At 40.4% G+C, this 25,783-nt stretch overlaps 1 protein-coding gene across 1 annotated transcript in view; it reads left to right on the top strand.

Annotated features, from left to right (window-relative positions):
* The window catches only part of COL4A4 (collagen type IV alpha 4 chain), a 167,433-nt gene that overhangs the window by 44,986 nt on the left and 96,664 nt on the right, over nt 1-25,783 (top strand). Inside the window, exons 5-17 of the mRNA XM_030804064.1 lie at nt 3,370-3,504; nt 4,581-4,625; nt 5,768-5,884; nt 11,066-11,134; nt 14,340-14,375; nt 16,767-16,829; nt 17,181-17,216; nt 17,427-17,468; nt 21,709-21,789; nt 22,580-22,633; nt 22,905-22,964; nt 23,839-23,883; nt 24,195-24,248. Coding sequence (XP_030659924.1) covers nt 3,370-3,504; nt 4,581-4,625; nt 5,768-5,884; nt 11,066-11,134; nt 14,340-14,375; nt 16,767-16,829; nt 17,181-17,216; nt 17,427-17,468; nt 21,709-21,789; nt 22,580-22,633; nt 22,905-22,964; nt 23,839-23,883; nt 24,195-24,248 — 837 coding nt within the window. The remainder of the gene's footprint in view (nt 1-3,369; nt 3,505-4,580; nt 4,626-5,767; nt 5,885-11,065; nt 11,135-14,339; nt 14,376-16,766; nt 16,830-17,180; nt 17,217-17,426; nt 17,469-21,708; nt 21,790-22,579; nt 22,634-22,904; nt 22,965-23,838; nt 23,884-24,194; nt 24,249-25,783) is intronic.

The raw sequence follows: 25,783 nt of genomic DNA, 5'->3' as shown, positions 1-25,783 counted from the left end.
AGACAGTGCCCTGTCAAGGAGGGGAGAAGAACCCGGAACCAGCCCCATCTTAAGGTACGGCACCATTTTAAGGTACCCCATGTTACCTAACAGTTGTCAATCATGTTTCTCGAGTTAATGACTTAATGGTGAACAAGAAGTGGTAATTAATCTTTATTATAAAGTCACTTCTGCTGATGGTGAGATGTACACAAAGTATGAGGTTGGTGCAAAAGTAATTGCAGTCTTTGCCATTGCTTTTAAAAGGCAAAAACCACAATTACTTTTGCACCAACTTCATAGAATGTAAAATTGCCCTGGCTTGTGTTTTCACTTCTGAGACATGCAGTTTCTTTTATGTCCTAGAAATGTTCATTTATAAACATCTATTTAGGGAAAGTGTCTGTTCTTTTGTTCCTCTGCTGGTGGGATTATGACATACTATTCTGTGGCTTGTTTTTCTCCTTTAACAATTATCCATTTATAATAATAATATATAATAACAATAGTTAGCATTTGTTATGCCAGGCACGATGCTAAACACCATTACATGCATTATTCTTTTTATGCTCATAAGCCTTTGACAGATAAAGATGCCGAGGAACAGAGAGGTTAAGAAACATACCCAAGGTCACACAGCAAGTCAGTGTGGTCCTGGGCTTCAAACCCAGAAGGCTGACGCATAGCCTGGGTGCTCAGTCCTCTGTTTCTCCCTCATGAACATGGGGAGGATGTTCTATGTTGGCCTGGACAGACGGACTTTGCTGGCGGCTTGCACGTGCTTTTGGGGTCCCACACGTCTTCCTCAGACCTGTTGTTTCTGTGCTAAGGCTCTGGGGGACTTCAGCTGCTGGCATCTGCGTCTGTCAGGGCTTTTTTCAAAGCCCCGGAGGCACAGTTGGCAGGCACTCCATACCTATCACCAGGGCCCTCAGCCAAGGAGATAAATACCCCCGCTCCCTTCCCCTAGGGCGGGATAACACTGAGATGTGGGCTTCCCTCAGGGTTAAGTCCCAGGCGCCCACAGTATCACTGACCTGAAACTGCCCCTTTCTTGGCTGCCTTCACTTCCCTGGGTCACGCTCTGTTCCTGACCTGCACCTCCTTCACTTCTCAAATGGAGAGGTTGGTCTCATTGACTTCTTGTCCTCTGTGTTGCTCCTGGAGCATCCCGATGAAGTCAGGCTGTGAGGGGTTTCGCTGTTTGAAGGCGCCCTAATTTATTCACTGAGTCTCAGGTTGGTGCCTTTCCCGTAGATTTCCGGTTTCTCTTGCTATTGCATGTAACACTGTGGTGGATGTCCTTGCACTACTCTTATGGGGCTCCTGCTCATCTCCCTCCTGGCGTCTGGATCTGGCCAAGGCCAGCAGCGCTATCTCAAGTGACGTCCCGGCCGGGCACGGTGGCTTACACCTGTAATTCCAGCACTTTGGGAAGCTGAGGCGAGCGGATCACCTGAGGTCAGGAGTTCGAGACCAGCCTGGCCAACATAGTAAAACCCAGTCTCTACCAAAAATACAAAAATTAGCTAGGTGTGGTAGCGTGCAACTGTAATCCCAGCTACTCGGGAGGCTGAGGTGGGAGGATCACTTGAACCCGGGAGGTGGAGGTTGCAGTGAGCTGAGATCACACCATTGCACTCCAGCCTGGGAAACAGAGTGAGACCCTGTCTCAAAAAAAATGATAATAAATAAAAATAAAGAAAGTGACACCCCAAGTGTGGATCAGGACCAGGTGGGTCTTGGTTACTGTTTCTTCCCGTCAAGGTGCTCTCTGACCTTCTACCCAATGTGGGGTTGACCACATGAGGAGCTCTGGCCTTCATGCTATGGGATTGTTTGGGGTCCTTTGCTTGAGCCCTGGTTTTGGAGGGTGGCTGCTTAGCAAAACACTTCCACTTGCCCATGAAGTATTTCCTTCATGGGATTGCACGACATTGGATTGCCAGAGTAGGGTTGGCATGCTGATTTCGGGTGACTCAAGTTTTTATATAGATGGGACTCTGCAAGAAATATTTTGCTCAGGGCCCTGCATTCCCAAGGGGCAACCCTGTATTAGCCCTGGAGACCTAAGACATCTGATCTGAGCAGATATCTCCTAAACCCTGCCAAGCTTTTCTGTCCATACATCAAGACTTACTTGCTTATTTAATGCAGTCATCCATGCTGTTTTGTGAAGCAAGAAGTTATAAAATAATTTTTCTTAAATCTTTGCAAAAATTTTGAGAGGTATGAAAAATTGCAAGTCGAACTCTTGACCTCAGGTGATCCGCCCGCCTCGGCCTCCCAGCGTGCTGGGATTACAGGTGTGAGCCACCACACCTGGTCGGGATGTCACTTTAGATGGTGTTGCTGGCCTTGGCCAGGCCCAGACCCCAGAAGGGAGATGGGGCAGGGCGCTGAGGCGTGGGTTCTGAGGTAGGAGGCCCCATAAAGCTTCTTCACTTTAAACAAGAGGTGGCCTTTTCATTCATGGAAAGTTGGATTACATAAATTTAATGTGACATGGAGACTAATTCCAAAATATGACTAAGAAATTAGTTAAAAGCAGCCAAAAAAGAAATGTTGTCCTTCAAAAGAGTAGGCAAATCATTAGTTATTTGAAGTAAATAAAAGATCTGGCAGTTTCCCTTACTCTATTTGTGTCACAAACATAAAAGTAAATACAACTTTGACTTTTTAGTTTCTTGCTTCATTAAAAAGCCCAAGATCTTTAAATTTGATTGACAGAATGAAAATAGTAAGACAACTATAATCAGTTAATATACATGTTTCTGTGTACACATATACACACATACTGCACACATACATACATACATATACACATGTGCAGTAATTGAAATTTATCATATAGCTTAATTCAGATTGAAAAGGGCAATGCCACTATTTCTTATGTTTTAATTAAATCAATCATTTTCTTTTCTTGTCTTTCCTTTCATTTCCTTTTCCTTTTCTCTTGTCTTGTCTTTCTTTTCTTTTTTTTGAGATAGGGTCTGTCTCTGTCACCCAGGCTGTAGTGCAGTGGTGCGATCAGCTCACTGCAACCTCTGCTTCCCAGGCTCAAGTGATTCTCCACCTCAGCCTCCCGCATAGCTGGGACTGCAGGTGCACGCCACCATGCTCAGCTAATTTTTGTATGTAGAGATGGGGGCTCTCACTTTGTTGCCCAGGCTGGTCTTGAGTTCCTGAGCTAGGGTGAACCTCGTGTCTCGGCCTCCCAAAGTGCTGGGATTACAGGTGTGAGCCACCATCTCCAGCCATTTGTTTCTATTATTAGAGTTGTGCAAATCTAATTTCCAAGTCTTCTGTAGGCCTGAATGACTATATGTTTGTGTCAGAAGACAGTAATTAAGAATCGCACCCCCATTTCTTTCTAATCTTCCTTCTCAGGGTCCACCAGGACCACCAGGGCCACAGGGTCCCATTGGACCCCTGGGAGCCCCAGGACCCATTGGGCTTTCAGGAGAGAAAGGAATGAGAGGGGACCGCGGCCCTCCTGGAGCAGCAGGGGACAAAGGAGATAAGGTAAGACACATCTTATGTGGAGATTCACATGAACCACTCACCAGCACTACTGCGCCATTTTTTGTTTTTGTTTTTTTTAGACAGTCTTACTCTGTCACTCAGGCTAGAATGCAGTGGTGGGATCTCAGCTCACTGCAGCCTTCGCCTCCCAGGTTCAAGCGATCCTCCCACCTCAGCCTCCCAAGTAGCTGGGATTACAGGCGCATGCCACCATGTCCAGCTAATTTTTGTATTTTTTAGTAGAGATGGGGTTTCACCATATTGGCCAGGCTGGTCTCGAACTCCTGACCTCAAGTGATCTGCCTGCCTCGGCCTCCCAAAGTGTTATAATTACAGGCGTTAGCCACTGTGCCTGGCCAGCACTGGAGTTTTATAACCACGAGTAGTATATACTTGAACCTTATAATAAATGAAGTCACTGAACTCCTCTGCAATAATTCATCCTCATTCTTGGCCCCTTTCCAGAGGAGCATGCTCTTCTGGATCTGTAAATACATGTGTGTACCCAGTGAGAAGTTATATTGTTTCATGGCTTTTTAAAAAACCTACATGACATTAATTATATGCATCACACTGAGTTTTCTCTTTTCACTCAACAATATGTCTTAGAGACCATTCCTTATCAGGCTATGTAGATTGAACTTATTCCTGAAAAAACATTGTATGATATGCCATAGTATGAATAAAATTATAGTTTATTCCCTGTTGATGAGCACTTGAGATTCTACCCCAACTTTGGGTAGTGCAGATGTGCAAAAATAGTCCTATCAATTGTCTGTGTTCACAGTTAAGGGTTTGTTACTCTAGGATCGAGATTCTGAGTGTTAGATTTCTGTTCACAGCATGTTGAATGATTTACTTAAATCAGTACTGCTAGGTTGTTTTCCCAAGTACAAAAGAAAAGCACAAGAGTTGGTTCTTAAATGTTGGCTTTTAGATTCATCAATGTAAAAAAATAGGTGACGATGACTGCTCAGCGTGTTTCAAGATGAGTAATTAATTGTTAATATTTTCAAGTAAATCAGCTTATTAACTTAGTAATTTTCATCTCTTTGTTTTATTTTCTGGGATTTTAGGGTCCAACTGGTGTTCCTGGATTTCCAGGTTTAGATGGCATACCTGTAAGTATCCCTAAATTTTCTCCACTTTTTTTTAAAAAGGCAGAAGTATTCATCAAAATCCTTAAAACCACATGTATATATACATAAAATATATATTTATATAAATCACAAGATATATATTATATATTAGCAAATATTTGCTATATATACCACAAGCACCATAATATATATATATCTTTCACCATAATATATACCTACATATATAAAAGATATATATTAGATATACAAGATATAGAATACATTAGGTTGGTGCAAAAGTAATTGCGGTTTTTGCTGTTACTTTCAATCGCAAAACCTGCAATTACTTTTGCACCAAATATATTGTATATATAAGATATATATAGTATGTACACTATACAATATGTTCTTATATTTTACATATATAAAATCTATAGTATACACTATATATCTTACATCTTACATATATTTTATATAGTATATATCTTATATCTTACATAGTTTATATATAATATCTGTTAATTATATATTATGTAACATGTATAAAATATGGTGCAAGATATATATTATATATATATTACGGTGCATGGTATATATTATACATAGCAAACTCTTTTTATATTTTCTCATTTTAGTGCATGAAAGGGTGTTTACATTTAAATTTTGTACAATAACTCCCAGAGCAAAACACTTTACTTGGAAAGAAACATTTTCAAACAGGTTAGAGAAAAAATTCCAAAATATGAGCTAGGTATACTTGTTATGTCAAGTACTATGTTCTTGAAATAAATGCATACTCATAAGGAATGTTTTTATTTGCTGATGAGTCCTAATATTTGTAGTGAGCTTAATACTCTCATTTCTCATAAGAAAATGAAATGGAAAAAAAAAGAGGTATGTGGGGCTTCATAATTCATTATAGTATTTCTAAGGATTTTAAGGAAGGTCCCCTCCTCAATTTCCCAGAGTACTGCAAACTAAATTAGTTTAAATTTGTTATATTAAAAAAATTTAGGTTTTATTTTTACATGCTACATAGCCTTCTGGGGTAGAGAGAAGGTTTCACAAAACTAAACAGTAAATGTGTGAATCACAATTGCCATAATTTGAGTATTCATATTGCATAACCTTTGTGTTATGATATTTTTGCAAAAATGCTTCATTTATAATTTTGTTTTCTGCAGGGGCACCCAGGGCCTCCTGGACCCAGAGGCAAACCTGGTATGAGTGGCCACAATGGCTCAAGAGGTGACCCAGGGTTTCCAGGAGGAAGAGGAGCTCTTGGCCCAGGAGGCCCCCCAGTAAGACACCCACCGTTCATCTTAACAGGAATCTTAAGTGAACAGGCCCTATGCCCCCCAGTAAGACACCCACAGCTCATCTTAACAGGAATCTCAAGTGAACAGGCCTTATGCCCCCCAGCAAGACACCCACAGCTCATCTTAACAGGAATCTCAAGTGAACAGGCCCTATGCCCCCCAGCAAGACACCCACAGCTCATCTTAACAGGAATCTCAAGTGAACAGGCCCTATGCCCCCCAGCAAGACACCCACAGCTCATCTTAACAGGAATCTTAAGTGAACAGGCCCTATGCCCCCCAGCAAGACACCCACAGCTCATCTTAACAGGAATCTCAAGTGAACAGGCCCTATGCCCCCCAGCAAGACACCCACAGCTCATCTTAACAGGAATCTTAAGTGAACAGGCCCTATGCCCCCCAGTAAGACACCCACAGCTCATCTTAACAGGAATCTCAAGTGAACAGGCCTTATGCCCCCCAGCAAGACACCCACAGCTCATCTTAACAGGAATCTTAAGTGAACAGGCCCTATGCCCCCCAGTAAGACACCCACAGCTCATCTTAACAGGAATCTTAAGTGAACAGGCCTTATGCCCCCCAGCAAGACACCCACAGCTCATCTTAACAGGAATCTCAAGTGAACAGGCCCTATGCCCCCCAGTAAGACACCCACAGCTCATCTTAACAGGAATCTCAAGTGAACAGGCCCTGTGCCCCCCAGCAAGACACCCACAGCTCATCTTAACAGGAATCTCAAGTGAACAGGCCCTGTGCCCCCCAGTAAGACACCCACAGCTCATCTTAACAGGAATCTTAAGTGAACAGGCCCTGTGCCCCCCAGCAAGACACCCACAGCTCATCTTAACAGGAATCTCAAGTGAACAGGCCCTGTGCCCCCCAGTAAGACACCCACAGCTCATCTTAACAGGAATCTCAAGTGAACAGGCCCTGTGGTGGAACAGGTTTGATGTATTCAAGAAACAGAGTTAATACAAGTGTGCCTGGAGCATTGTCAACAAATGGGAGTGGCTGGGGGATAAGGACAGAGAGATAGGCAGGACTTAGAACACGCAGGGCTTTGTGGATGATGGAAGGAGGCTAGATTTTCTCATCCATGTTAGGTAAAGGCACTGGATGGTTTTAAGGAAGGAAGCAACATGATCTGATTGATGTTTCATTAAGATGTCTCGGGCTGCTGTGAAGAGAATAGATAGTAGGGAAATAAAAGCAGAGAGACCAGGTAGCAAAATGTAAATTGTTTATCATTCAGGGTTAATTGCAGAAACATAAACCCTACTAGGGATTTCGAATAGAAAGGAATCTGATACAGGGAGTCTGGCACTTACTATAATAGTTGGAAGAGTAAAACTTAGGACCACACGAGACCACTGATTTCAAAGGTTCACAGCTAGCTGAGATCCAGAGTCAGGAATCTGTAACTGCACTGTAACCACTGCCTGTCACCCCACGTCTGCACACTAGCAAACAACACTTAAGTTTCTGCTTTCCTGCTTGGCAGCAACAACAGACCAGGAAGAGAATCCCTTCCAAACTTCTGTCTTCCACATCTCCTAGATGGAACCTAATTCACATCCAGCTATAAAGGAGTCTGGGCAATGTAGTTTTTATCTTTCTAGACCCTGTAATGCAAGAAAATACATTAGAAAAGATTCGGAATGGATGTCCAGCAACAGTTGATAGTATCCAGCACTTGGGGGAAAACTTACGGTTCTTAGCTTTTTTTTTTCTTCAGAATTTTGGACTTTCATTTAAACACAACTAGAGCAAGAGCTACCCCCCATATTCCCTTTCTTTTTTCTTTCTCTCTTTTTCTTTTTCTCACTTAAATAAAGATCAGAGATCATTTGACCTTTCCAAATTGTTTTTCTGTGACTTTTTTTTGGCATTTCTCCCTTCCTTTATTAAATATCATTTCACACATTTCTTTCTAGAAAGTTTTCTTAGCATGACCACTATAATCATTCATTCTGCTGTCACTCACGAGTCTTCCTTTTGCTCCAGATCCTAGAGGAACTGATCTAACACTAAACTCAAAAAGAATTGTCCATACTTTTTCTTCTGGTATCAAATAAGAACAACCACCATCTTTCATTGTTAAGTTTTTCAACCATCCTTTACTTTCAAACTCAGCCATTTGAAAACTCAAGTGCAGTCTGGTGAATGCACATTTATTAAGCTCCTCAAATCAGGCCAAACCTCATTCTACAGATTCATGAGCATTCAAGAGAAAAAGGGTTCTCAGTTTTAACTTTAACATAGCATGCAGTACCGGCCACAATCCTGAAGTTTGTCATAATGGTCTCTTTGCAAAGCAACCAACTTCCCCTTAACTCATTTACTATACAGACACCCCTCACTTTGCACAGTAAAGTAAGAATGACCAGGCAAGCTAAAAACCACACAAAGAAACCTTATCAACTGATGAGAAAATTACTATTGTCCCATGACCTTTAAAATGCTTTGTTAAAACATTAGAAACTTTGCCAGTTATAAATATATAAGGAAATGAAAAAGCTAAATATTTAATATACTGTAATTTGAAACATTGAGAACCAAAGTGTTTTATTTCTTTGTAAAAACTTATCAAGAGTAGTTTCAACAGTACTTGCCTTTTCCTCATCATATAACTTATACTAAAGGAATATGTCTTTTATGTTTTGATGAAGTATGATACTCCTTTCTAAGTCTGGATCTGTTTCCAGTGTTGTGAAATATCTCTAAGGGTTCCTTTAATGTGAAGTTTTCATCTGTGTCACTTTACCTAGGACACTGTCATCCTTTTCATCACAACCACTTTCCTGGTTTATCTTTACTAAGTTCCTCTGGCTGCAAATACAGTCTCTCAAATGGCAACAATATCATTATTCCCATGATCAGCTATTTCTTCTATAACTCCACTTATGTTTTATTTGAATTTCATTTCCAGCATTACCATTTTCATTTCTTTGCTTCATTTTCATCATTATTAGCCAATTTCCTCTTCCAACTATCCATTTTTGTAAAATGTTATTTGGGTTTATTGCTGGGAGATAAGGAGGCAAGCCAGCTACAAGCTTTGCTGTCTGTGTCTGTGTGTGCGCTCTGAATAATACGTGTGCAGGGGCCAATCACAGACAGACTTTGACAGAAATCATTGAAACTGACCCATTAGTCCCATAGATGTTCTTTGGATCAACAAAGAAATGGATCCTTCTGATCTTAAAGTTTGAAACCTATGTGTTTTATCTGAGTTCCTTCCTCAGGAGAGGACCCCCAGGCCTCTCAAAAAGTATCAAAGAACTGAAACTCACCAGATCATGGCATCCAGACAATGAGAGGCCAGACCCCTGATTTTGTTTCCTTACCTAGGTCCTGTTTTCTAACACATTGTTACATTTCTCCTGCTATCTGAACCCCTAATTTTAGTCAGTCCAGGAGATGAATTTGAGACTGATCTCCAACTCCTCAGCTGCAGCACCTAATTAAAGCCTTCTTCCTTGGCAGTAGTCGTCCTCTCAGTCATTGATTTTCTTTGCAACATGTTTTGGTAACATCATGTGATCATGCAGTCATCACAATTCACATCTGTTATTTATATAGCGATTTGTGGGCTGAGAGGCTAGCAATGAAGTTTGTACGTTATGCAAGTACTCAGTTAATATACAATGGTAACTGAAATTTGAACCGTGTTGTTGGAGAACTGGTGTTGTTTAACTTAACTCTGAAATTCATTCAGACTGGAACTGTGCAAAGCCAAAACTGCAGATACTACCAAATCTGATTTCTCAAGTAAATTGTTGATGCAATTTAACCTTATACTGTTAAATATCTCCCATGAGAAGCCAAGTCAAGCACTCCTCTAAGAGAGATTAACTTTGAAATGTATGTATCTTTCATATGAACTTGATATATAAAGAAGGTAGGATTTTTATGTGGTAACCAAGAGAAGATATATTAAGAATTGAAGTAGGGGCTGGGCGCGGTGGCTCACGCCTGTAATCCCAGCACTTTGGGAGACCGAGGCAGGTGGATCACGAGGTCAGGAGATCGAGACCATCCTGGCTAACACGGTGAAACCCCGTCTCTATTAAAAAATACAAAAAAAGGCCGGGCGCGGTGGCTCACGCTTGTAATCCCAGCACTTTGGGAGGCCAAGGTGGGTAGATCACGAGGTCAGGAGATCGAGACCATGGTGAAACCCCGTCTCTACTAAAAGTACAAAAAATTAGCCGGGCGTGGTGGCGGGCGCCTGTAGTCGCAGCTACTCGGAGAGGCTGAGGCAGGAGAATGGCGTGAACCCGGGAGGCGGAGCTTGCAGTGAGCCGAGACTGCGCCACTGCACTCCAGCCTGGGCGACAGAGCGAGACTCCGTCTCAAAAAAAAAAAAAAAAAAAAAAAAAAAAAAAAAAAAAAAAAAAATTAGCCGGGTGCGGTGGCAGGTGTCTGTAATCCCAGCTACCCGGGAGGCTGAGGCAGGAGAATGGCAGGAACCCGGAAGGTGGAGTTTGCAGTGAGCAGATATCGCGCCACTGCACTCCATCCTGGGAGACAGAGCGAGACTCTGTCTCAAAAAAAAATAAAAAATAAAAAATAAAATAAAAATAAATAAAAAAAATTGAAGTAGGATATTAAGATGTTAAGTAGGAAAACCTTGGGGAGGAAGAAGAATACACTGAGGTATTTCATTCACTTTAAAAAAATATCCTAAGCAAACTAGCAACTATATACAAAAACCTTCCGAAAGGAACATGTTATGTTTTTTAAAAGAATTCTTAGGCCTATTTTGAATACAAGTACTGAAATGGATAACATCTCTCCTTCTATATATACATATTTTACTGTTTCTAGGGCATAAATTAACAATTGCAAAATTAGTTATTTGTAGGAACAATGCATGTGTTTTATATTGTGAGGAAATACGAAAATTTTCTGCTACATAGCTATATATGAGTAGATATTCTGTCTTAGAAGATTCCTTGACAGATCTTAACTGAATATGGAGTAAATATATGTGAGAACCTTAGGGTGATAATAATATGGAAGAGGATAAAGAAATGTCTGCTTGTTAATCATGTCAATAATGGTAATTTTAACTGATGAGTAATATTTTATATCGAAAAGAAAATACTGAAATGGTAATATGCTATTTTCCTCTTAAGTACATAAATATTTTATTTTCAGGGCCATCCTGGGGAAAAGGGAGAAAAAGGAAATTCAGTGTTCATTTTAGGTGCCATTAAAGGTATTCAGGTAAGTATTATGATCATGATGGGTTAAAAATTTTTTTTTCCAAATAGGTAAGCCCATGCAGGAAATACTCAGACAGGATTTTTCTTCAAAATGTCCCTGAATACACCAATTTTTATCATTACCCTGACCCTTAGGGATGGCATCATACTTTTGTGTGAAGGCACTGGCTTTAGTCGCCAGTAAAATTCCAGCACTATAAAATTCCAGTACCTCTGAACTAGTCAGAACTGCAAGGGATGTATTTATTTCAAGGTTTCTCAACTCCTGACATTTTGGGCCACATATTCATTTGGTGTGGGTCTGACTTGTGCATTATAGGATGTTGTGCAGCATCCCTGGCCTCTGGCCTCTACTCATTAGATGCCAACTCCCCAAAGCGTATATCCAGTCATTACCAAACGTCCCCTGGGGGGATATCACCCCAGTGGAGGACCACTGATTTATTTGTAATTAAAACATTGTAATATTAGTACTCGCCATCCAGTACAGTAAAAGTCACCATTATTGAACTTGAAAATGATGTAAATCTTACAGCACTTTGCTTGATACATTTAATGGTGGTGTGTTTTCAGCAGGGAGTGACGTACAAATGTTCAGAAATAAACTCTTGAGTGACCACCTCATCTCTCAGATGAGAAGGCATGGATGAGTGATGGGGATCAGTGGAAATGATGCTTTAACAGGAAAATACAGCCCATTTTTAAGATGTGTGGTCATTTATTTTAAGGAAGAATATTCTGCAGCAATTAGATAGAACTAGTCTTAGATTGCTTCTATCAGACTGTAGATTCTGTGCCACCCGGAATGGACACACCTGAGCAGTGATCCCTTTAGTGAGCTCACCGTTTATGTGTGTAGCCTCTGTGCCTATTTGTCCTTCTTAAACAGCAAGAACGATAGATTTGTTTATAGCTTAAATTATACATTAACAAACTAAACGTCAACAGCAGGGTCATTCTAGAAACCAGTATAGTGTATTGGAAGGAGAGAACTGAGGCTTATTCTCCACTGTGACTTTAAGCAACTCCTTTAACCTCCTCAACCTCATGTTCGTTATTTGTGAAAGAAGATTAAAAGAATATTTACCCTGCCCCTTTCTTAGTGTTGTTAAGACTGTTATGATAATTTATATTGCAGCACATTGTGAATGGCAATGTCCCATATCATATTAGTTATAGTGAGCATTTTTTTTGTAATTGTGGTAATAGAGGACATGTGACATACAAATATAGAAGGCGGATGAATATAGAGAATTCCTTATCTTAAGGGGAAACAGAAGATCCCTAATAAAAATGATCTGTAGATCAATAACCCTTGAGAGACAATGCTCCTGAGAGTCTATATCCACTTTATACCCATTCTAATGGCTATTATTTAAAAAAAAAACAAATCTAGCAATTGTTGGTAACTACATGAAGAGTTGGAGCGTTATGCATTAACGGTGGGAATGGACAATGGTGCAACCACTGTGGAAAATAATATGGTAATTCCCCAGTAAATTAAACATAGAATTACTATATGATCCAGCAATTCCACTTCTGGATATATACCACAAAGAACTGAAAGCAAGGACTTGAGTGGATATTTGTACATGCATGTTCATAGCAGCTTTATTCACAGTAGCCAAAAGGTGGAAGTAATCGTGTCCATCAACAGATGAATGGATAAACAAAATGTGGTATATTCATCCAATGGAAGATTGTAAAAGCTTTAAAAAGGAAAGATGTTCTGACACATACAACAACATGGATGAACCTTGAAGATATAATATTATACTAAATGAAATAAACCAGTCAGATATCATATGATTTCACTTATATGAAGTTTTAAAAATAGTCAAATTCATAGAGATGGAAAATAGAATGGTGGTTGCCAGTGGCTGCGGGGAAGAGGGATGGGGAGTTAGTGTTTAATGAGAACAGAGTTTCCATTGGAGATGTAAGAGTTTTGGAGATGGATGGTGGTCACGGGTGAATAACAATGTGAAGGTACTTAATGCCACAGAACTATCTGTACACTTAAAAATGGTTGAGATGGGCCGGGCGCAGTGGCTCACACCTGTAATCCCAGCACTTTGGAAGGCCAAGGCGGGTGGATTACCTGAGGTCAGGAGTTTGAGACCAGCCTGGCCAACATGGTGAAACCCCATCTCCACTAAAAATACAAAAAAATTAGCTGAGTATGGCGGCGCATGCCTGTAATCCCAGCTATTTGGGAGGCTGAGGCAGGAGAATTGCTTGAACCCAGGAGGTGGAGGTTGCAGTGAACGGAGATGGTGCCACTGCACTCCAGCCTGGGCAACAAGAGCGAGACTCCATCTCAAAAAAAAAAGGTTGAAATGTCAATTTTTTTTTTTTTTTTTTTTAGATGGAGTCTCCCTCTGTCGCCCAGGCTGCAGTGCAGTGGTGTGATCTGGGCTCACTGCAAGCTCCGCCTCTGGGGTTCATGCCATTCTCCTGCCTCAGCCTCCCGAGTAGCTGGGACTACAGGCACCCGCCACCACGCCCAGCTAATTTTTTGTATTTTTAGTAGAGACGGGGTTTTACCGTGTTAGCCAGGATGGTCGTGATCTCCTGACCTCATGATCCGCCCGCCTCGGCCTCCCAAAGTGCTGGGATTACAGGCGCGAGCCACCGCACCCAGCCAAAATGTCAAATTTTAACTTACATATATTTTACGTTTTAAAAAAAGAGACTTCATTCAAGAGAATATATAGCCTTTGATCTTTTAAAGTAGTTTGAGTCTCAGCACTGAGTCACAAGGCGATAGAGGTAGACAGAGGCTGGTGTGAGGCAATTTCTGCCTGAGTTTCTTTTCTGTCCACTCTAGGGTAGTCAAGGGGGTCAAAATGTTTATAAGGCATAGCAAGGTGTGGAACCAGACCAGCAAAAGGTAAACTGTGAGGAAATGGGACCACTGGATTGAGAATTTAGAACAATTTAAACAAAGACAAAAATCTCATTTCGATTCCATGTCATTACTCTAGCGACCTTTCTCTGTTGGGTAGAAGGAGAATTCAGAGCTTAAGGAGAAAGAAAATCACCTCCGCATATCCCTTCCTCAATTTTAGTCAACACCAAAAAAATTGAACAAACTGCATAGTTAGATGAGTCCAGATAATTTTGTGTATATTTCTAGTTTTACATAATCTGTGTTTTAGGTACATCGTGTGGACTTATAAAACAATACATTCTTATTTTTGCAGGGAGACAGAGGGGACCCAGGACTGCCTGGCTTACCGGTAAGTCTCCTGAGCAGGCTGTATGCTTCTATTTCCTCCTCAAATAGCCTACGTTCCACGTTTTAATCCCAGCAAAGCCAGCTACATAATTTGTGTGGCTCACCTAGTGCAAAATGAAAATGTGGGTTCCCTGTTCAAAAATTATTAAGCATTTCAAGATGGTGACCTCAGAACATGAAGAATGGGGCCCTGTGTAACTGCACCAGTCTCATGCCCATGAAGTTGTACTTGAAGCTCATCAAGCTCCCTCCTGCCTTCCTCTTCTGTCTTCTAATGATCTTTTGGCATTACTCAGGTATATGCAGCCACTTAATATTTAGGAAAGTGAGTCCACTTAGCAACTACATACATAATATATACCAGGTAGAATAATCTTGCATTGCTTCTCCCTACCATTTTGCTTGGTGAATCAGTATTTGTATATTATATTTAATATTTTGCCCATATTCATCTCTCTGATGTTTCTGATGTGAGAAAGTTTCACAAAACTAAACAGTCAATGTGTGAATCACAAATGCCATAATTTGAGTATTCATATTGCATAATCTTTGTTATGATATTTTTGCAAAAATGCTTCACTTATAATTTTGTTTTCTGCAGGGGCACCGAGGGCCGCCCAGACCAGCAATTCAATGATTTTATTAGTCTTTCCAGTTTTTCGATGTTTGCAAGATTAAAATTGAGAGCAGTTTTGCCGGCCAGGCGTGGTGGCTCATGCCTGTAATCCCAGCACTTTGGGAGGCCAAGGTGGGTGGATCATGAGGTCAGGAGTTTGAGACCAGCCTGGCCAACATGGTGAAAGCCCCCCTCTACTAAAAATACAAAATTAGCCAGGCGTGGTGGCGTGTACCTGCGATCCCAGCTACTCGGGAGGCTGAGGCCAGGGAATCACTCGAACCCAGAAGGCAGAGCTTGCAGTGAGCTGAGATGGCGCCATTGCACTCCAGCCTGGGCAACAAGACTGAAACTCCATCTCAAAAAAAAAAAAAAAAAAAAAAAGACTGGGTGAGGTGGCTCATGCCTTTAATCCCAGCACTTTGTGAGGCTGAGGTGGGTGGATCACGAGGTCAGGAGTTCAAGACCAGCCTAGCCAAGATGGTGAAACCCTGTCTCTACTAAAAATACAAAAATTAGCCAGACGTGGTGGTGCGTGCCTGTAATCCCAGCTACTTGGGAGGCTGAGGCAGAGAACTGCTAAAACCCAGGAGGCGGAAGATGCAGTGAGCCAAGATCGCACCACTGCACTCCAGCCTGGGCGACAGAGACTCCATTTTGCCTTCCAAAAGTTAAGCTATAATTTTGCCCTGTAACTTCTGGCTAGTGATGGAACGACTTTCCTGGGTTGGTTTCCTTACTATGATTGAAGCTCAGGTCCATGTAATAAATGTGATACCTCAATGTTGCTGTTAAAATAAATATCAGTTCATCCTCCTAAACAGTAATTTCATTATACACTCCCCAATCATTTGACTTTGGCAGAGTCAGCAGGAACCCAGGGAACATCTCTCCACGCTTCCAGGCTAGCCTGGCTGTAACCTTTTCTTGACAATTTGTGTATCGTTGTGTTACAACTTACATGTAGAAAATTTTGCATGGCTGACTCATCTTGATCTCAAATTAGGGACTATATTTCCCCAATTTGAGATCTTGCAGCCCATGTTTTAAAAATATACTAAAAAGTATAAATACATTAATATGTAATGTTAATTAATAATAATACTTTAAAAGCATCCTGATGTATATCAAAATTGTAACACAGAATTTAGGAGTAGGTAGTAATGCATTTTCTTTGTTCTCTACTTTTGTTATTACAGGATGTATTTGTAAATAGGTAGATTGATCTCTGGGTCTTAACTGGGCCCTAAATGAAGGAATTTATCACAACTACCAGAGTGCTGCTACCTTTAGCTTGGTGCTTTTTTTTTTTTTTTTGAGACAGAGTCTTGCTCTTTCGCCAGGCTGGAGTGCAGTGGCGCAATCTCAGCTCACTGCAACCTCCGATTCCCTGGTTCAAGCGATTCTCCTGTCTCAGCCTCCCGAGTAGCTGGGACTACAGGCGCCCACCACCATGCCCGCCTAATTTTTGTCTTTTTAGCACAGACGGGGTTTCACCATGTTGGCCAGGATGGTCTCGATCTCCTGACCTCATGATCCACCCCACTTGGCCTTTCAAAGTGCTGGGATTACAGGTGTGAACCACCGCGCCCAGCCTGCTTGGTGCCCTTATAGGGCTGCATCAAAGCTGCTGTTGAAAATGTCCTAGCAGGGCAGATGTGCTGGGGGCTGTGATTTCTTTAGAGGTTTTTATCCACATGGGATCACACACAACTCTTTCTGTGAAAGATGATTACAATTTTGGGTAACAGATGCACTGATTTTTCTCATGTTCAGGGATCTTGGGGTGCAGGAGGACCAGCGGGCCCCACAGGATATCCCGGAGAGCCAGGGTTAGTGGTAAGTACAGCACTGCTGATGTGATCCCTTTAAAAACCAGATTCTACATGAAAATAAAGAAGCAAAGTTGCCGTTTTGGGTCAGACACAGGTGGGCCGTTTGAGAGATTATAATCGATGAATCAGTGAAAACCCACCATTATCAGTGGGACTCCATCTTGAAGCACAGGTCCCCTGCGGATGAGCCACTGACATCATCTTCACAGAAAACAGCCCATCCATGATAGAAACTCCACCATTGCATGTTTTAAAATTAAGGGTTTCCTAAATAGGATCTTGGGGTAACAAAAGAAGGCACATTCTGATTTCTATGTCTGATGATTGATTTGTGTTTTTTTCTCCCTTGTTTTAGGGACCTCCGGGCCAACCAGGGCGTCCAGGTTTGAAGGTAGGCAGTCATGAGCAAGATACATCAATAGAGCCCTGAACAATGAAATAATTGACCACTGGTATTTGTCAGAATGATGGCTTTCCTCTTATCAGGTTTCCTAAAGTATTCAATAAACTGCAATAAATTGTGTAGCCAGAAGTCTTAATTGCTTTTAATTACTTTTTTAAAATTCAAAAGCAATTAGATTCTTTTTCATTTCTTTCTCAGGGAAATCCCGGTGTGGGAGTAAAGGGGCAAATGGGAGACCCGGTAAGAATCCCCCCTTGCTCTGAGGAGCAGATGGTGAAGTGTGTGTGCTGCTCAGGGGTGGAGGCTGTTTTGATTATTTGAACTTGTATTCATTATCTAGTCACTGCCCAATTTTATGGCTGAGAACTTTTCTTTGCCGAATTATTATGGCACCATTACCCTTGACTGTAAAATGAAAGATCTGACAAAATTTAACACTACATTCAGGTTAATTTGTGTAACACGTTTCACCCTAGCAAACAGATTGAACATTTTTGCAATATATTATGTCCAGAGTAACAGTTTTGTCAAATCACGGATTTGTTTTGCTTAATTTCACATAAATCCTAAACTCCACCCTTAAATATGCATATAAATACAAATATAAATGACTGGAACCAAGAGCACTGAGCAATACATGATCTCCAACCCACTCCTTTTCTATGCCCCTCCTCCCTGTTTCCTCCCCCTGCCACTCACACCCACTGTCCTTTTGGCTGAAGCGTAAAACTTAGAATAAGCTTTAGAAAAGTGACTTAAGGGCCGGGCACGATGGCTCACGCCTGTAATTCCAGCACTTTGGGAGGCCTAGGCAGGTGGATCACGAGGTCAAGAGATTGAGACCATCCTGGCCAACATGGTGAAACCCCGTCTCTACTAAAAATACAAAAATTAACTGGGCATGGTGGTGCGTGCCCAGCTACTCGGGAGGCTGAGGCAGGAGAATTGCTTGAACCTGGGAGGCGGAGGTTGCAGTGAGCCGAGATCACGCCACTGCACTCCAGCCTGGCGACAAAGTAAGACTCTGTCTCAAAAAACAAACAAACAAACAAACAAAAAACAAAGAAAGAAAAGTGATTTAAGAAGTCAACTCACCTGGAAACCATCTGAACATCCAGCAGTAGGTGAGTGGCTCTTTCAACAACTGAGGGCAAGTCAATATTAAGCATCTGCTCCATGCCAAGCTAGGACTGACACTGGGTGTGGGGATTTAGCAAGACAGACCTGATCCCTGCTCTCATGGAGTTCCAGCGTGATTGAGTAAGTCATGGTATAGTCATTTAACAGAACGGCACAAGAGTCAAAAATATATATGACGACTTCATGATGTGGGGAAGGGCCTGTGATATAATGCTAAACAGAAAGTACAGGTTACAAAAATATAAACTCAACTTTGTAAAAGCAACAGCAACAAGAAAGACATTAAAATACACACAGAGAGGGATTTCTCAACCTCAGGCTGCTGCTATTTCATTGCTGTGGAGGCTGTCCTGTGTATTACAGGATGTTCAGCCACATCCCTGGCCTCTCCCCACTAGATGTCAGTAACATCCCGTCCCTCCAATTGTGACAACTTAAAATGTATCAAAAGATTGCCAAATGTCCCTGCGGGAAGGGTTGCCTAACTACTTTCCCTCCTCCTCACCTTGAGAATCTCTGGCTTATAGAAATGACTGAATGAAAATATACCAAAACAATGTTTTTCAAGTTCGGGAAGCCATGGAGCTTTGGAATATGTTCGTCGAAGCCACAGGAGCCGGTGCGCCATTGCAGAGTCCAGCAAGCATTGGCATCTTAGTGACTTTCCGTGCCAGTCCAATCAGACACATTTGCAAACTCAGGCTGTGGAATAACTTGGAAGTATTTGGCTATGAGGTGGCCGTTCAAATGATCTCAAATGTGCTTACATTAATTCTTTTAGATTGTCAGGTGAATGAACCCATAATTTTACAATTTTGGGCCAGGCCCAGTGGCTCACGCCTGTAATCTCAGTACTTTGGGAGGCTGAGGCGGGTGGATCACCTGAGGTCAGGAGTTCGAGACCAGCCTGGCCAACATGGTGAAACCCCGTCTCTGCTAAAAATACAAAAATTAGCCGGGCATGGTGGCACACGCCCATAGTCCCAGCTACTTAGGAGGCTGAGGCAGGAGAATTGCTTGAACCTGGGAGGTGGCAGTTGCAATGAGCCAAGATTGTGCCATTTCACTCCAGCCTGGGTGACAGAGTGAGACTATGTCTCAAAAAAATATAAATAAAATAAATAAGATAAAATATTGATGCAGAATTCTCAGATGTTCCAGAACGTGTTTGCCCACCTCATTTTAAGAAACACTGCCCTAAATGGTTGCTGCTATTTATGCCTACATGATATAATTATGGACCTTTTACATCTTAATTCTTCATAGTTTTCCTTCTTTGTACTTTTGACTATACTGAGTATGTGGTACTTTTACAATATGAAAAAAATAGCAATATGACCAATATTTTGAAGAAGGTGCCTGCTTGTCGGCTTTTAAGGGTTTTGTTCAGATTTATCTCAATTACAAGAATAAGAGTGGCTATCTTTACCAATACATGCTATGCATTTACTCATGTTTTGTTAATGTGCTTGTTCAATGGTTTATTCACACAGCAGATATCTTTAGGGCAGGTGCTACACCAACACTGTGTTAGGTGCGTAGATAAATCAAGGAAAAAACCAAAACAAAACAATGTTTCTAATCTGGCTTTTCTGCAATTTCCCAGGTTTAGGTAGAAATTGAACTCTTGTTTTTTTTTTTTTTTTTTTTTTTTTTTCTATTTAAACTTGATATTCTTCTAAAAATCCCACCTATCAAAAGCATTAGTAGTTTTAGTAATATTACATTGGGGAATTGACTTTGTTACCCTCAACACAGGAAGCATTTTATGTGTATTATCTATTCAATAGAAGAATAGTTTGAGGTAGGTAATATTACAATCTCCATTTCACAGAGAAGAAAAATGAGGTTTCCAGGAAGTAAGGAAATGTGGACTGAGAGAGGTTTTAAGGAACTTGCCCCAAGTGACAGATCCAGTAAGGGCCTGGTTTGCAAACGTGGGTGACCTATAGCCTGTTCTTAACTACGACAAAGAGGAAAGATCATACTAAGTGTAGAATAATCGTAATACCCAGAAAAGCACAGAATATTTATCTTCTAATTAATGGTGAGAGTTTATGATTGTGGCAAAATTCATTCAAGAAACATACTTTTCTTCAGTAGAAAAACATCTATCATGGCATAAATAAAAATTTTGGCTATTATTTTACAGTTTTAAAATATTATTGAAAATAAGTAGAAATAATCTAATCTAACCAGAGTGGGATGGCTTAATACATCACAGTACATTCTTATGATAGATTATTGTATTGGCATTAAAAATCAGGATCGTTACGTGAGGCCAGGAGTTTGAGACCAGCCTGGCCAACATGGCGAAATCCCATCTCTACCGAAAATACAAAAATTAGCTGGGCACGATGGTGCTTTATCTGTAATCCCAGGTACTCGGGAGGCCGAGGCACAAGAATTGCTTGAGCCCAGGAGGCAGAGGTTGCGGTCAGCTGAGATTGCGCCATTGTGCTCCAGCCTGAGTGACAGAGAACACTCTGTCTCAAAAAAAAAAAAAAAAAAAAAATCAGGATCCTGAAGAGCTTTTAGTATAATAGAAAAAGGCTCACAAAATAATATTGTAAGAAAATTATAAAATTATTTAAAAATTTAATAAAATATTCTGTATATTTTAAATCATGTTTATATATTATATAGAATTCTGATTATATTTTCATAAACAAAATAAATTGTTTATTCACCTATATACACATGTATGTACATACATACACATATACACACACACCACAAAAAATTATATCAAAGTTTTAATAGAGATTACTTCTGGATAGTAAGATTATTTATTTATTTATTTATTTTTTGAGATGGAATCTTGCTCTGCCGCCCAGGCTGGAGTGCAGTGGCGCGATCTCTGCTCACTGCAACCTCTGCCTCCTGGGTTCAAGTGATTCTCCTGCCTCAGCCTCCCGAGTAGCTGGGACTACAGGCGCCTGCCACCATGCCCGGCTAATTTTTTTTTTTTTATATATTTTTAGTAGAGACGGGGTTTCACCGTGTTAGCCAGGATGGTCTCGATCTCCTGACCTCGTGATCCCACCCACCTCAGCCTCCCAAAGTGCTTGGATTACAGGCGTGAGCTACCGCATCTGGCTCTGGATAGTAGGATTAAGAATCATTTTCATTTTTTAAATTTATTTTTAACAATAAGTGTGTATTAAATTTTTATAAGAAAATAAATATCCTTTTATATTCTATGATGTAGTTGCCATGACTTGTATTTTAAATCCATGACACATAGGATTGGAAGCATTATACCACAATACATGGGTGAAAACCTTCAAAACATAAATTAATATGAAATTTTTATTATCTTGCTTGTTTTTTTTTTAAGGGTGAGGTTGGTCAGCAAGGTTCTCCTGGACCCACCCTGTTGGTAGAGCCACCTGACTTTTGTCTCTATAAAGGAGAAAAGGTAATTCCCAAATCCATATGTCGCCTTGGAAAGTAGCAGTAGAAAATATTTTTTGAACATGGGTCTGTGGCAGCAAAGTACAGAGGTCTTTCTATGCATCACTGCACTAGTCTCAAACCTACTTTAATAGGTTGGTACTACTATTGGCCCCATCGTGTGGCATTGAAAATGAGGCTTGGAAGGTTCCCAGTGTTCTCAAGTTTACCCAGCTGCTGAGTGGCAGACCTAGCTCAGGCTGCTAAATTATGACATGTGCTTGTTAATGTTGTTTTGATGTGTGGATTGAAAAGACCACTGGAAGCCCAGTTGTCCTTTAGATGTTACAGATGAGTTTGATGTCTTGATAACTGAGAAGGTAACAAATGCATAGAACTGGGCCGTAATAGACTCTTGGCAAATATTAATTCCTCTGTCAGCTTCCAGTGCTGATATTACTGGGGCCACATGCAGATTCTGTTGTTGCTTTTCAATTGCTGGGTTAAATTTCTTTACTTTGCTCAAAATGAGCCACTTTTTCAATGGCTACATTCCCAAATTGTATCTGCTGCCTGGCTCCATGGTGGTCCACTGTGGTGTCCCATTTACCTCTCACATAGAGAACTGGCTCAAATAGTGTCTGGTTTACAAGTGTGCTTAGATCTTAGTGCTAATTAGAACAGGTGAAGAGTAATCTCTTAAGGTTTTTTTTTAAGGTGAAACAGATTGTAAAAAGAGATGATTTCTGAAGAAGATGGAATTCAGTATGTTAAATAATAAGAATAGACCAAATTATATTCATTGTAATTTTTAGGGTATAAAAGGAATTCCTGGAACGATTGGACTGCCAGGACCACCAGGACGCAAGGTAGTTAGTTTAAGTACTTTTTTTTTCATTTGTGTGATGTACTATCTTAACTTAAAATGTTATTTCTCATGGTCTTTATCATTGCTTTAAGTGCTAACATATATTACCAGAATTTTTCACCATCTTATCATAATACTATAGAGCCTCTATTCTGAAGTAGTTGTTTTCTTTAAGCTGCTGACAATAATTTTTGTTCCTCATTTTGTTTTTGCTTTCCCTATTGCTGAAATAGTGTTGCTTGAACCCCTCTAAATGTTGTCATCTCTTAAAGGGAGAATCTGGTACTGGGGCAAAAGGAGAAAAAGGTATTCCTGGATTTCCAGGGCCTCGGGTAAGCATCATTTGCTATTAACATCAGTGAATTTGGAGATATTTCTCTTTCATGTTTTTATAAAACCAGGTCAGTAGTCCCACAAGCTCAAAAGTGAAGAATAGCTCATGTAAGAACAAAACATTTTGGAAAAGAATTATGGAATATCTAAATATCCCAGAGCATCCTTCCATTGACATCATTTAGATAAAACAGGCAAGCAAAAGATAGAAGAATTTGGGAAAAGTAACAGGATTGTGGCATCTCTTGTCTGGCACCTCAGTGCCAGTATGAAAGTAGCTTGGAATAGTTAAGTCTATTTGAGGAAACATCATGGTGATCTAGGGGCAGTAGCTAGAAAAAAAGTACAATATTAAGCTCCAAACATCACCACGTGTCACTAATAGAAAGCCCATTCATAGAGTCACCATGGAGGCCAGACCACAGCTGGCATAGGCATTGAGTTTATTTGGTTCTAGATTTAGTACTGAATGGGGCAATATTGGTTTCCATGGTCATTTTTATTGCTAATGATGCACAGAGCAACTATTAATTTCCAGGCAAATTATATTACAGAGATTTTAAAGATATTTGGCCCAGTGCAAGCACTAAATTAAGTAAATTAAAATTGGAAAAGCAACGACAACAAAAATACGTTCTTAATTAAAACACTGGCAATGACATGGATTTTTTGAATAAGACTAAAGATCACTTCAATTAGCAAATGTTATAGAGAAATGGAATCTATTTTATATTTATTTCCTTTTATTCAGCTAGCTTTGCAAACAAGACCAAATATCCATGGAACAATTTGATAAGGTGAAAAATGATACACTGAGCTGGTTAATGCATTCTGATTTAATTCTGTTTATCCTGACTTTTGTGAATTTATTAGGGGGATCCTGGTTCCTATGGATCTCCAGGTTTTCCAGGATTAAAGGTAAATGTACCTCATTATAGAGATAATAAATACATTTTCATTAGTAAATGCAATTTAGTATAATTCAGAAGTTGTACTGTTGCGTGCAAACACAGTAATTAGGAAGGCAGACACATTCATTTTATGGATTGCAGGATTTAGCTGTGAGTGCAAAAATTGAAGCACAAGATTGTCTGATGCAACTGATGGACAGTGTTAAGACTTCGCATGGTCTCAGTGGGCAATGAGTTGCTTAAATTAAATGAGAATGAGATAATTTGTCATCCAGTCACTTTTTTTTTTTTTTAAGGCATGTTTGTGCTTGTTTGTAGGGAGAACTAGGACTGGTTGGAGATCCTGGGCTATTTGGATTAATTGGCCCAAAGGTAAAAAGTGAGCCTATTTTAATATATCCTGATAAAAGTTTATATCCTTAATATTATCTAATTTATTTTTTAAAGTATTGCCAGGAATCATTCAAGAATGTAATTTTTAGAAGAGACACAGTTAGTTTTTTATTCAATTGTTACGTTAGTCTGTTTTTCATGCTGCTGATAAAGACATATCCAAGACTGGACAATTTACAAAAGAAAGAGGTTTAATGGACTTATAGTTCCATGTGGCTGGGGAGGCCTCACAATTATGGCAGAAGGCAAGAAGGAGCAAGTCACGTCTTACATGGATGGCAGCAGGCAAAGAGAGAGCTTGTACAGGGAAACTCCTATTTTTTAAGACTATTATCTTGTGAGACTCATTCACTATCACAAGAATAGCGCAGGAAAGGCTGGGCGTGGTGGCTCATGCCTGTAATCCCAGCACTTTGAGAGGCCAACGCAGGCAGATCACGAGGTCAGGAGATCGAGACCATCCTGGCTACATGGTGAAACCCCGTCTCTACTAAAAATACAAAAACAAAATTAGCCGGGCAAGGTGGCGGGTGCCTGTAGTCCCAGCTACTTGGGAGGCTGAGGCAGGAGAATGGCGTGAACCTGGGAGGCAGAGCTTGCAGTGAGCCAAGATTGAGCCACTGCACTTCATCCTGGGCGACAGAGCGAGACTCCATCTCAAAAAAAAAAAAAAAAAGAATAGCACAGGAAAGACCCACCCCCATAATTCGATCACCTCCTACAGGGTTCCTTCCACAACAGGTGGGAATTGTAGGCATTACCATTCAAGATGAGATTTAGCTGGGGGCACAGCCAAACCATATCAGTTGTCCCTCGTTATCTGTGGGAGATTAGTTTCAGAACCCCTACGCTACCAAAACCCTCAGATGCTCAAGTCCCTGATGTAAAGTGATGTAGTATTTGCATAATACTTACCCATGCCCTATCTTGTATTTTAAATCATCTCTAGGTTACTTATAATCTCTAATACAATGTAAATGCTATGTAAACAGTTGTCATATTCTATTGTTTTATTATTTTTATCGTTGGATTGTTATTATTTTTAAAATATTTTGTATAAGAGTGCTGACTATATTACTTTAATGCATGCTGTGCATTATTATGCATGATTATCATATTATCATATCAGTGTCATATTAAGCATTATGTTCTACATTTGAGAAGTGATCCTTTTGAAGATGAATAATCATGAGAGTTTAAAAAAATGCATGGGCTCATTGAGATTAGAAACAGAGGGCATCTTAGAGAGTTTTCTGCTTTTAACACCACTGCATTTTTTCTTTCCTTTTTAACCTCTGTGATCTCACATCTGGCACTTGCTCAGCATGTGCAAGGGAATTGTGTTCCCTTAAAGCCATGGTGGCATTAAAGGAACACGGTTTAGGAGGACACTACTTGTTGCTAAAATAAAATGTAGATTCCGACCTTGTTAGGTGAATAAACTATTTGTCATCGATACCAAGTTAGACATTAACGCTCATAGTATATCTAAGAAACCTGGTGACATCAGAGGT

The sequence above is a fragment of the Nomascus leucogenys genome, chromosome 22a (genome assembly GCF_006542625.1).
Source record: "Nomascus leucogenys isolate Asia chromosome 22a, Asia_NLE_v1, whole genome shotgun sequence".
Classification (NCBI taxonomy): domain Eukaryota; kingdom Metazoa; phylum Chordata; class Mammalia; order Primates; family Hylobatidae; genus Nomascus; species Nomascus leucogenys.
Note: the sequence above shows the minus strand (reverse complement) of the source record. Positions and strands in the feature narration are given on the sequence as shown.